This window comes from Cetorhinus maximus, chromosome 2, assembly GCF_964194155.1.
Source record: "Cetorhinus maximus chromosome 2, sCetMax3.hap1.1, whole genome shotgun sequence".
NCBI lineage: Eukaryota > Metazoa > Chordata > Chondrichthyes > Lamniformes > Cetorhinidae > Cetorhinus > Cetorhinus maximus.
The window spans coordinates 114,100,273-114,110,925 of record NC_135880.1 but is presented as its reverse complement, the minus strand read 5'-3'; the positions used below and the strand labels follow the sequence as shown (position 1 = coordinate 114,110,925).

Sequence of the window (10,653 nt, the reverse complement as noted above, 5' to 3'; positions counted from 1 at the left end):
GAAAAAATCTTTCTGCTCATCCTTTGCTCTAGTTCTTTAACTCTCCTAATGTGCTTAAACTGTAATATGTTCATCATTTTTTGATCTAGTTACAATGCAAATTACCTTTTTCAATCCAAACTTTTTCCACTGCTGTGCAAATCCATTTTTGCTTATCATGCTTAAGATTGTAGGTTTGTTTGCAACTCTTGTCTCAATGCCTCTTTATGAATTGCTCTCATACTGTACTCTGGTACTGTGGACAAACTCAAAAAGCAAATTTGGAATAAGGTTATGATAAAAAGCAATTGAATATTGGGCATTTAGAGCAATTCTTGAATGAATTTAAACTTGTTTCATTTTCAAAAGATATTTTGCAAAACTTTCTAATGTTGCAGCAAGATTTGTCACAGTAGTAATCCATTCAAATTGCTTAGAGAGCTGCCTTCCGTTCTACCGATGCTATCACTGTCATTCTTTAAATAACCAAAATTTGGAAAGTGCTTTTTCAAGTACAGGTGTAAGATGAGGTTGTGGACGGCAATAATAAGGCAGTAAGAACAGTTTCCACTCATAGAATGCCTTTAATAGAGAAAAACATGCAACCGTGCTTCACAAGTGCAGTCAGACAAAAGGGAATATTACAGGCAGTTCTAAAAAGAAGGCAAAAGGCTTATAATAGTTTTCCATTATAGGTAGATTTTTTTTATCAGTAAATAGACATCTATTGCTTTAAATAAATAGTATTATCTGTAATACCATTAGACATGGGAGCAGAAGTAGGCCATTTGGCCCATCGAATCTGCTCCACCATTCAATGAGATCATGGCTGATCTGATAATCCTCAACTCCACTTTCCTGCCTTTTCCCCAAAACCCTTGATTCCCTTTCTGATTAAAAATCTGCCTATCTCAGCCTTGAATATACTTAACAACCTAGTCCCTACAGCCCTCTGTGGTAAAGAATTCCACAGATTTAACTATCCTCAGAGAAGAAATTCCTCCTCATCTCTGTTTTAAATGGGCGACCCCTTACTCTGAGACTATGCCCTCTGGTCCTAGACTCTCCCACAAGGGGAAACAACCTCTCAGCATCTACCCAGTCAAGCCCCATAAGAATCTTGCATGTTTCAATAAGGTCATCTCTCATTCTTCTAAACTCCATGAGTACAGGCCCAACCTACTTAACCTCTCCTCATACGAAAATCCCTCCATACCCGGATCAACCTAATGAACCGTCTCTGGACTGCCTTCAATGCCAGTATATCTTTCCTTAGGTAAGGAGACCAAAACTGTTCACAGTATTCTTGGTGTGGTCTAACTAGTGCCTTGTATAGTTTTAACAAGGCTTCCCTATTTTTACACTCCATTCCCTTTGAAATAAAGACCAACATTCCATTTGCCTTCCCTATTACTTGCTGAACTTGAATGCTAGCTTTTTGTGATTCATGCATGAGGACCCCCAAATCTCTCTGACTGCTCTGTGTTTTCTGCAGTCTTTCTCCATTTAAATAACATTCAGCTCCTCTATTCTTCCTGTCAAAGTGCATAATCTCACATTTTCCCACATTATATTCCATCTGCCAAGTTTTTGCCCACTCACTTAACCTGTCTATATCCCTCTGTAGACTGTCATCCTCACCACTTGCCTTCTCACCTATTTTTGTGTCATCCGCAAACTTGGCGATAGTACATTCACTTCCCTCATCTAAGTCATTAATACTTGTGTCACTTGACGGAAATTGAAGAGCAGATTGGGTTTGGTGGGGAAAAGTTGAAATTAAAAAGCATATTGTACAGTCTAATAAATGATATCTGCAAAAGTGGGATAATGTGTTAATATCTGACTGACCTGCTATATGATGAGTGTGAGGTGGCAGCAGTAGGCTGAGTTTCTTTAATAGATTCCTTTCAATTGATCAGAGGATCAGTACCTCCTGTTCACGATCAGAAGATCTTATTAAAAGCAGAAAAAGTATTTATTTGGATACGTGGTTAAATGTAACCTTTCACAAAGTTTGAAAGCAAAATCAAGCAGCCTTGGAGTGCCTCTGATTCAGTTGTTTTAAAACGTTGACTTGTAGTTACTTACAAAATTGCATGGAGTCATTTAACTATCACTTTGGGCTGCAGTATTGTCTGTTGTCCAGGTTGAAGCTCCACTTGAACCACCATTGGCACTTTGGGTTTTGGTTACTGGTTCCTGTTCATTTCTTTTCTTAGGGGGAAATAACACAGATAATGTCACAATGCAGGGTTAGAAAGATTAATTTTTAAAGTATTGGTTAATGCCTGAAAACTGCATGTGTTTTTGACAATTTTTTATTTATATAAAGTACTGGATTTCTGGCGTGATTAGAAGGCTACAATCCAGTTTGGGAATTTCAAGACCATTTAAGACATCTGAATCCCGATTGCCTACCCTATGATTTTATGTTTGATTGGCCCTATCGTTTTTTTTTCTCTCTTTAAATGGAACTTAGGACCTTTCTAGCTTATATGGTTCAGACAGTGACATTAGGAGCCAATTTTTGATTTAGGTTAAAAAAAAACATGTGCCTTGAGAAGTGACTACTTGTGAATCCAGTAAACTAAAGGTTAACTTCACAATGCTCACTTAGGTTTAACCACTTCTGTTCTGACACTAGTGTGCAGATGCCCAGTCGTGTTCTTAAGGAGCTAAATGTGCACTGCAAAAGCAATGATTGCATCACAATTATTATTTACCTTTTAAGTTGGTTACCATTGTCAAAAGATTCCACGGTCAACTGGAAAGCTTTATAAGAAATTCTTATAGTGATAGCCCAGCAAGTTTAACCAGGGAAGTCCAAAGCCCACTTTGGTGTGCTGAGTTAGTGTTGTAGGGCGGCCAATTGCACTATTAATGATAGTTGATCTGCGACACTTCTTGGGTGAAACCTTAAGTTTATTTACAATATACTCAGCAGCAACTACCCGTGTGCTTTGGACTTCAACTCCATCTCTACACTGACTCTTGAGGTAGCTCGCGCTACTGTCCTATTGGTTACTACAGATCATGTGATCTTGCCTACAAGTATTATTCTTAAAGGTACATTATGCACTAAATAAAACCATAATTATTACAATTAGCTAATCTCAGGGTGCCTATAGTGTGGCAACAATTGTCCTATACATTTCTGGTTTAGAGAAGGCAAGCAGGATTCTGATGTTGATCAGTATCCAGTGACACACTCAAACATCAGGGGAAGGTGAGATTGGGCATGGCTGTGATGTTGCACTCCTGCAGTCAACATTCTTGAAGTCCAGGCCCACATGAATAATGACCACTTGGGCAAGATACCAGATTGCAACTGTTGGCTGAGGAATGGTATCCCAGCGGGAAGAGAATGTATTTGAAAGGAAGGATGAGGATTGGTGAGAAAAGGAAGGAGTTAATTGAGTTAGTTTCATGAAAATACTAATAACTGTGGAAAATAGTTTGATGGTATGTTTTAACTACAGCATTTTATGAATTACTTTCTTAAATCTTACTGGCAACTTAGGTTCTTATCTTTTCTCCCAACCTCCGCCCGCCCCCCCCCGCAACCCCCAACACAGACCTGCATCTTGGAACTGCACTTCACCAGATCGTTTGGAAGGTATGCAGAACATGCAAATATATCGTCAGTTCTTCAAGTGACCAGCTCATGTGACACGTTACGTTGATTTTCACCCATTTGGATTGTCCTTTTCTTGATGTTCGTGATGCCTGAATAATTAATTACATTTGATTCTGGATTTCTGGATATTTCCATCTTTTGACGAATCTACAGCTTCCAAATGATGAGAAGATTGAATATGACACCCGTAATATTGTACATGGTTCTCCATCTGCTTCAGGCTTCATGGTCTGGCCCTGTTATTCCAAGGGTGGTGTGGAAATATGGAGGTAAGATTCTCATTTTCAGATTTACTAAAAGTGAACCATGCAATATTGTTTTGAGTTCTGTAGCACCCAGATTTTTATATAATGCTGGAAAAAAGTTAATTTCTATAAAGATTTCTGTAGAACTGCAGTCATTCTGTTATGGAGCTATTGTGATTCATTTTAAAAAGGTAAAATTCTTCAATCATCTGGGTGTGTTTTTTGACAGTAATATACCAGAACATTGTTCTTGTTGTCTTTTATTTTCATACTTTTAATTTTCCCTTAATCTTGCTGTAAGAAAATTGGGTGTGTATTTTTTTTGGTGGGATGGGGTGGGTGAACGTAGTTAGACATTGACCTATTGTCTTGGACTTTGCCAGTTCTATGACCTGCAGTTACGGTTTTTAAAGGTAAGTCTAAAAATGATTTTAGAAATGTGGAATCATTCACCAGGTGATAGAGCCAAAGATATTAATGGAGTGCAGTTGGAGGCTGGCCTATTTGGGGAGATGGAGGCTGAAATAGGAAACGTGTCATTCCCCAGCACTGATATCCCTCACCCAGATAAGCACAAAGAATAAGAATTCATGTACAAGAGGAAGTTTATTCTACTTGGAAGAAAAATGCAAAGGAAGGCAAGGATGAGAAGAAAAATCCTTTGGTCCATTGAAGCTCATTCCCTCTAGTAGTTCTTTTATGCATTCTTTCACGAGATATGGGCGTCACTGGCATTTGCTGGCAACCCCCAATGGCCCTTGAACCGAGTGGCTTGCTGAGCCATTTCAGAGGGCATTTAAGAGTCAACCACATTGCTATGGGCCTGGAGTTCATGTAGGCCAGGCCAGGTAAGGATGGCAGATTTCCTTCCCTAAAAGAACATTAGTAAACCAGATGGATTTTCACAACACTCGATGGTAGTTGCCGTGATCATCATTACTAAGACTGGTTTATTCCAGGTTTATTAATTGAATTCACATTCCACCAGCTGCCATGGTGGGATTTAAACCTATGGATTACTCGTCATTGTCATTGTGTATCAGCTCAGTGATGTTGAGTAATGGCCTCTTGAGGTGCCCTATATGTCACACATTCAGTTTGGTGACTCTGGCAATTTTGGGATGGAGCTCAATGCTTCCAAACTTATTTTTACCACTGAAGAAATTTAGTTTTTGAAAAATCTGTATTTATTGGGGTGACTTGCCAGATCAGTATGGCTTGAACACTGTTTAATCGTAAATTACTGCTCCATAACCTCTTTATTACCCCTGGGCCCATGCTCCAGTTTTCCATATTTTTTTAGAATAAACAAAGTAGAGCTCAGTTTGGAAAAGACTGAAAGTAAGTTTAAAAACATTTTGATTAAACTGGGCAGTGTACATAAAAGTAATTTTCCTTATAATTTAGTTTTAATCCCATTGTCACTGAATTTTGATTTCCCCACCCCGCTTAGTATTCAATTTTGCCATTTTAAAAATTCTTTTACCGGGTGTTAGCATTGCTGGCTAGCCCCGCATTTCTTGGCCATCCGTAATTGCTCTTGAGAAAGTAGTGGTGAGCTGCTGCCTTGAACTATTATAGTCCATGTGGTGTAGGTACACCCACAGTGTTAGGAAGAGAATTACAGGATTTTGACCCAGCAACAGTGAAGGAATGGTGATATAGTTCCAAGTCACAGCTGTTACTGTGCAAATGAGTTTATCAGTGGCCTGAGCTCTAGGAATTCTAAATAATGAAATTTTAATGAGGGAGGCGACTGAACCATGTATGTTGGATCAGTACACATATTGAGCTTAATGAGTGAGATTTGTGCCCTGTGACTGAGGAAATCCTTGACAAGCACACTGTTTTCAATAACATATATGTTAGAGGATCTACTGAGTTCATCTGAAGAGAAAATACAGAGATGCTTGGTTTCATTTCTGTGTGGCTTGGGAGGGGAATTTGCAGGTGGTGGTGTTCCTGTGCGTCTGCTGACTTGTCCTTCTAGTGGTAGAGGTCGCATGTTTGGAAGGTACTGTCCAAGGAGCCTTTGTGAATTGCCATCTTGCATCTTGTAGATGGTGCACATTGTGCGTCAATGGTGGAGGGAGTGAACGTTTAAGGTGGTGTTTGGGGTGTCATTCAAGCAGGCTGCTTTGTCCTGGATGTTGTCGAGCTTCTTCAGTTATTGGAGCTGCATTCATCCAGGCAAGTGGAGAGTATTCCAACACACTCTTGACTTGAGCCTTGTAGATGGTGGACAGGCTTTGGGGAGTCAGGAGGTGAGTTACTTGCTACAGAATTTCCACTTGTCTTTGCTTTGTTAAGATCTTTTTGATTAAACTTTCTTAACTCGTGCTGTCAGCATTGTCTTGCTTGCTGTTAGTGTCTCCATGTGTTTCCTGTTAGTAGTTACTAATTTCTCCAGTAATTTCTGGCGGCGTTCATGTTGGTGATCTCACTGGATTGATGCAAACGTGTCTCTTGCTCATATGACACTGCTGAAAGCCTGTCTGCAGACTTACATGTTCACTGAGATTTTGGAATCAGAGGCACCCATGTTGGCTGAGTAGTATTTTCTGTTCTGAAATACCAAATGTAAAGAAGTCATTCAGACAGCTCCATTAGTGTGCCTGACATTTCTTTTACATTGAATATTGTACAGCGGCCTATTAACTTTCTCTTGTTTTGTGCAGAATCTATTGTATATTATTCCTCTACCTGTTACAGCAACATATTTTTGGCCTTGGGCTTCTGTTCTGTTCTGGCTGTAAATGAATGGCTGATGAGAACATTTAAAAAAAATTTCGGGTTAATTTACAGGGGAAAAAAGCAGCAATACAAAACTTCTAGTTTGCACTGATTACTGTTTAAGATCATATTTATATTGTTGATAGGCACCCAAATAAACATGAGAATTTCTACACATATAGAACCATTAACTCCTTTCTAACCATGGTATTTGTTTTTCATATGTTGAAAATATTGCAAATGAAACATGTCAACACACTATAACTTTGATTTTCTTTTACCTGTTAATGTTTTAGCATTTACTTTTCAAATTTATTTTGCTTTAATTTTTAGTTTTTCTTGTTATTCCCATTTGATACAGACTTTGTGCTTTTTTTGTGCTAAAGCTGCTCCACCTTGAAATTCTCCACCACCTTAATCTCATGGTTTAACATCACACCCATGTAGAACCTCTTATTTTTTTTTATTTCTGTTAACCTGCTACATCAAGAACTTATTTGTCTGTGTTTGCTCAAAATGTCCTTGCAAACATGTTTACCAGTGGCCTAAGCTCCAGGAATTCTAAATAATTAAATTTTAATGAGGGGGCGGCTGAACCGTGTATGTTGGATCAGCGCACACATTTTGAGCCTAATGAGCGAGATTTGTGCCCTGTGACTGAGGAAATCCTTGACAAGCACACTATTTTCAATAACAATATATTAGTGGATCTACTGAGTTCATCTGAACAGAAAATACAGAAATGTTTGGTTGCACGTGGAAAGTGTACTAAGCTACTGTTTCAGGACATTAAGTGATAAGGGAAGCACAGTCACAAATCTCTACTGTCTTAAGATGTTGCAATTGAAATAGTGCAGTCGATTTCACTAAATTCAAGTTATCCATTAATTCAATATTTTCTTAAGCAACAATGGTTCAGTAGATTGATACTGAGAATCACCGAATTGTTACGGTGCAGAAGGAGGCCATTTGGCCCACCGTGTCTACACCGGCTCTCCAAATGAGCATTATGACTTAGTGCCATTCTCCTGTCTTTTTCCCGTACCCTTGCACATAGTTTCTATTCAAATAATCATCCAGTGCTCTCAACACCTTGATTGCACCTGCCTCCACCACACTTCCAGGCAGTGCATTCCAGATTCTAACCACTCGTTGTGTGAAAGGTTTTTTCTCACATCACATTTGTTTCTTTTGCAAATCACGTTAAATGTGTGCCCTCTCATTCTTGATCCTTTTGCAAGCTTTACAAGCTATCCAGCCCCCTCATGTTTTGAACACCTCTATCAAATCTCCTCTTAGCCTTCTCTCCAAGGAGAACAGTCCCAACCTCTCCAATTCCACCATTCTTGTAAGCCTCTTCTGCACTCTCACTAATACATTCACATCTGCAGCCATGCCCCTTGCCTCCATGTGTAAATCCCCATTTTGGTCACTAATTAGCCCTATTCCTCCTTTTACCACCCTCTTACTATTTATGTGTCAATAGAATATTTTGGGATTCCTCTTTATGTTGGCTGCCAGTCTTTTCTCATAATCTCCCTTCGCTTCTCTTATTTTCTTCTTCACCTCCACTGTGAACTTTCTGTATTCCACTTGGTTCTCAGTTGTATTTTGTACCTGACACCTGTCATATGCACATTTTTTCTTCTTTATCTTAATCTCTGTCTCCTTTTTCATCTAGGGAGCTCTGGATTTGTTTGCCCTACTTTTCCCCTTTGAGGGAATATACCTTGACTGTGCCCAAATCATTATTTCTTTGAAGGTAGCCCATTGTTCAGCTACAGTTTTTCCCGCCAACCTTTAGTGCCAGTCTATCTGGCCCAGTTCCGTTCTTGCCCCATTGAATTCGGCTCTCCCCCATTTAATTATTCTTACTCTGCATTGTCCATTGTCCTTTTCTAATGCCATCCTAAACCTTATGATACAATGATCACTGTCACTTAAACTTTCCCCCACTGTCTGTGCTTGTTTTAAAAAAAATTGCCCTTGGGAAGAAAAAGATTAAACTGAATGAACAGAGAGCAATTTATATTTAGATAAGCATCCCTAATGTAGTAAATGTCCTGAGGTACTTCAGGGGAGTATTATCAAACAAAATTTGATGCCAAACCACTTAGAAATATTAGGGCAGATGACTTGATCAAAGAGGTAGATTTTAAGGAATCTTTTAAAGGAGGAAAGGGGAGGAGGCACAGAAAGGTTTAGGAAGGGAATTCCAGAGCTTAGGGCCTTGGCAGCTGAAGGCATGGTCACCAATGGTGGAGCGATTTAAATTGGAACGCTCAAGAGGCCAGAATTGGAGGAGTGCAGATATCTCGGCGAGTTGTTGGGCTGGCGGGAATTACCGAGAAAGGGAGGGGCAAGGCCATTGAGGAACCTGAAAACCAGGATGAGAATTTTAAAATCAAGGTGTTGCTTCACCAGGCGCCAATGTAGATCAGCAAGCACAGGGGTGAGGGTAAATGGGGTTTGTTGTAAATTGGGATGGAGATAGCAGAGTTTTGGATGACCTCAGGCTTAACTGAGGGTAGAACCTGGGAGGGTGGCCAAGGAGTGAGTTGGAATAATTAAGCCTAGAGATAGCAAAAGCATAGATGAGGGTTGCAGCAACAGATGAGTTTACTTTTCTATTAAATGAGCGGTGCATAATTTGGATAATTACACCAAATGGGCCACAGTCTACTTCAATTCAGTGACTCTCTGATTTTGATAACTTTAGTGGATGCCTTTAAAGCCTTTTAATGACTAATAAGTTTGTAATCTGATTGGTGCTCTCAGAGTTGCAACTAACAATGCAATTTTCTGACCATAGATTACTGATGATCTTGTCTCTGAGTTTTACATCTTTCAATGAATTCCAGTTTTTCTTTTGGCTAGTGCTCAGGATCGGGAAAATACACAGCATTTGGTTGTTAGCTTAATAATTTAATGTTACACAAGAGAGAGTTCTCTAGTTTGGGACCAAGCCACAGAGCTCTCCTATCAGGAAATTGCATGAAGGCTATCTCGGTCTATCGAAAACTTCAGACAGTCTTTGGCATTCCAAGTTGAAGGCATAGCCAAGTATCCAAGAGTGAGTGAAGGAGGGAGAACATCACTGGCAAGTTTAGTGTGATCATCAACCATTAAACATGTGGATGAATAGATTTGACTTATTTAGCATCTTTTGTATGTTTCAAGCAGTTGGATTTTATATTTTTTTAATGATACTTTAGAGACTATTGTAGAAAAAAATTATGAAATATCAAATCCATTTCATAAGAGATGCATCTGTTTGAATAAGCAACAAATCATCCATGACTTTGGTAGCAATATTTCTCAATACTGAAGTGGGACGTTCTGATTGTCCCACATTTTATTCTGGCATGCTTTTCTGTTCCTCTTGTGTTTCTGTCCCCCTCTGTTTTGGAGTATGTGAGTGTGTAACACATGCATATGTATCTCTACCTAGCTGCAGAAACACAACCTTGCCATAAAATATTCAAAAAGAGACATTTCACTTCCAATTGATTCATTTCATGTGAAGTGAATATATATTTCCCTGAGCAGTGATAAGATACTATAGAAATGGGATTGTTTCCATTCTTTAAATAGTAATGATTTTACAGTTGTCTTCCATAATTCAGGTCACAGAAGGGCACATCTGAAAGATGGCTCTCTGCAGTCACATCTGTAAAGCCAACTCCCTTTATTCTGACAGCCAAATTGTATACACTCTCCTGTTCATGGATGTATGAATCAAGCACTTTTCCCCTCACATTCAAAACCATTGTCACTCCCCCTCTTAAAAGCTTACCCACTCATTGTCCTCTCAGCTGCTGTCTAATTTCAAATTCTTCGCCAACCTAACACCCTTTTTTCCCAAGGATCTTGAACAGATAGCCACTTCCCAATTGTTTGTCCTCCACTTGGTATTTGAAAATCTCGGGCCTGAATTTTATTCCGTCAACAGCACAGAACCACCTTGGCTAGTCCCAAAGGGTATCTGTCCTGTGTGCTTGCTACTGTGGTGCCTTGTGCCACCTTAACCCCCTTGTGGTTTTGACATAGTTAACC

The 10,653-nt window shown here is 39.3% G+C and overlaps 1 protein-coding gene across 1 annotated transcript in view; it reads left to right on the top strand.

Annotated features, from left to right (window-relative positions):
• Positions 1 to 3,633: 3,633 nt before the first annotated feature.
• sema4d (sema domain, immunoglobulin domain (Ig), transmembrane domain (TM) and short cytoplasmic domain, (semaphorin) 4D) overlaps positions 3,634 to 10,653 on the top strand; it is a 113,165-nt gene continuing 106,145 nt past the window's right edge. The window contains exon 1 of the mRNA XM_078568627.1: positions 3,634 to 3,888. Within this exon, the coding sequence (XP_078424753.1) occupies positions 3,780 to 3,888 (109 nt within the window). The 5' untranslated portion in view covers positions 3,634 to 3,779. The remainder of the gene's footprint in view (positions 3,889 to 10,653) is intronic.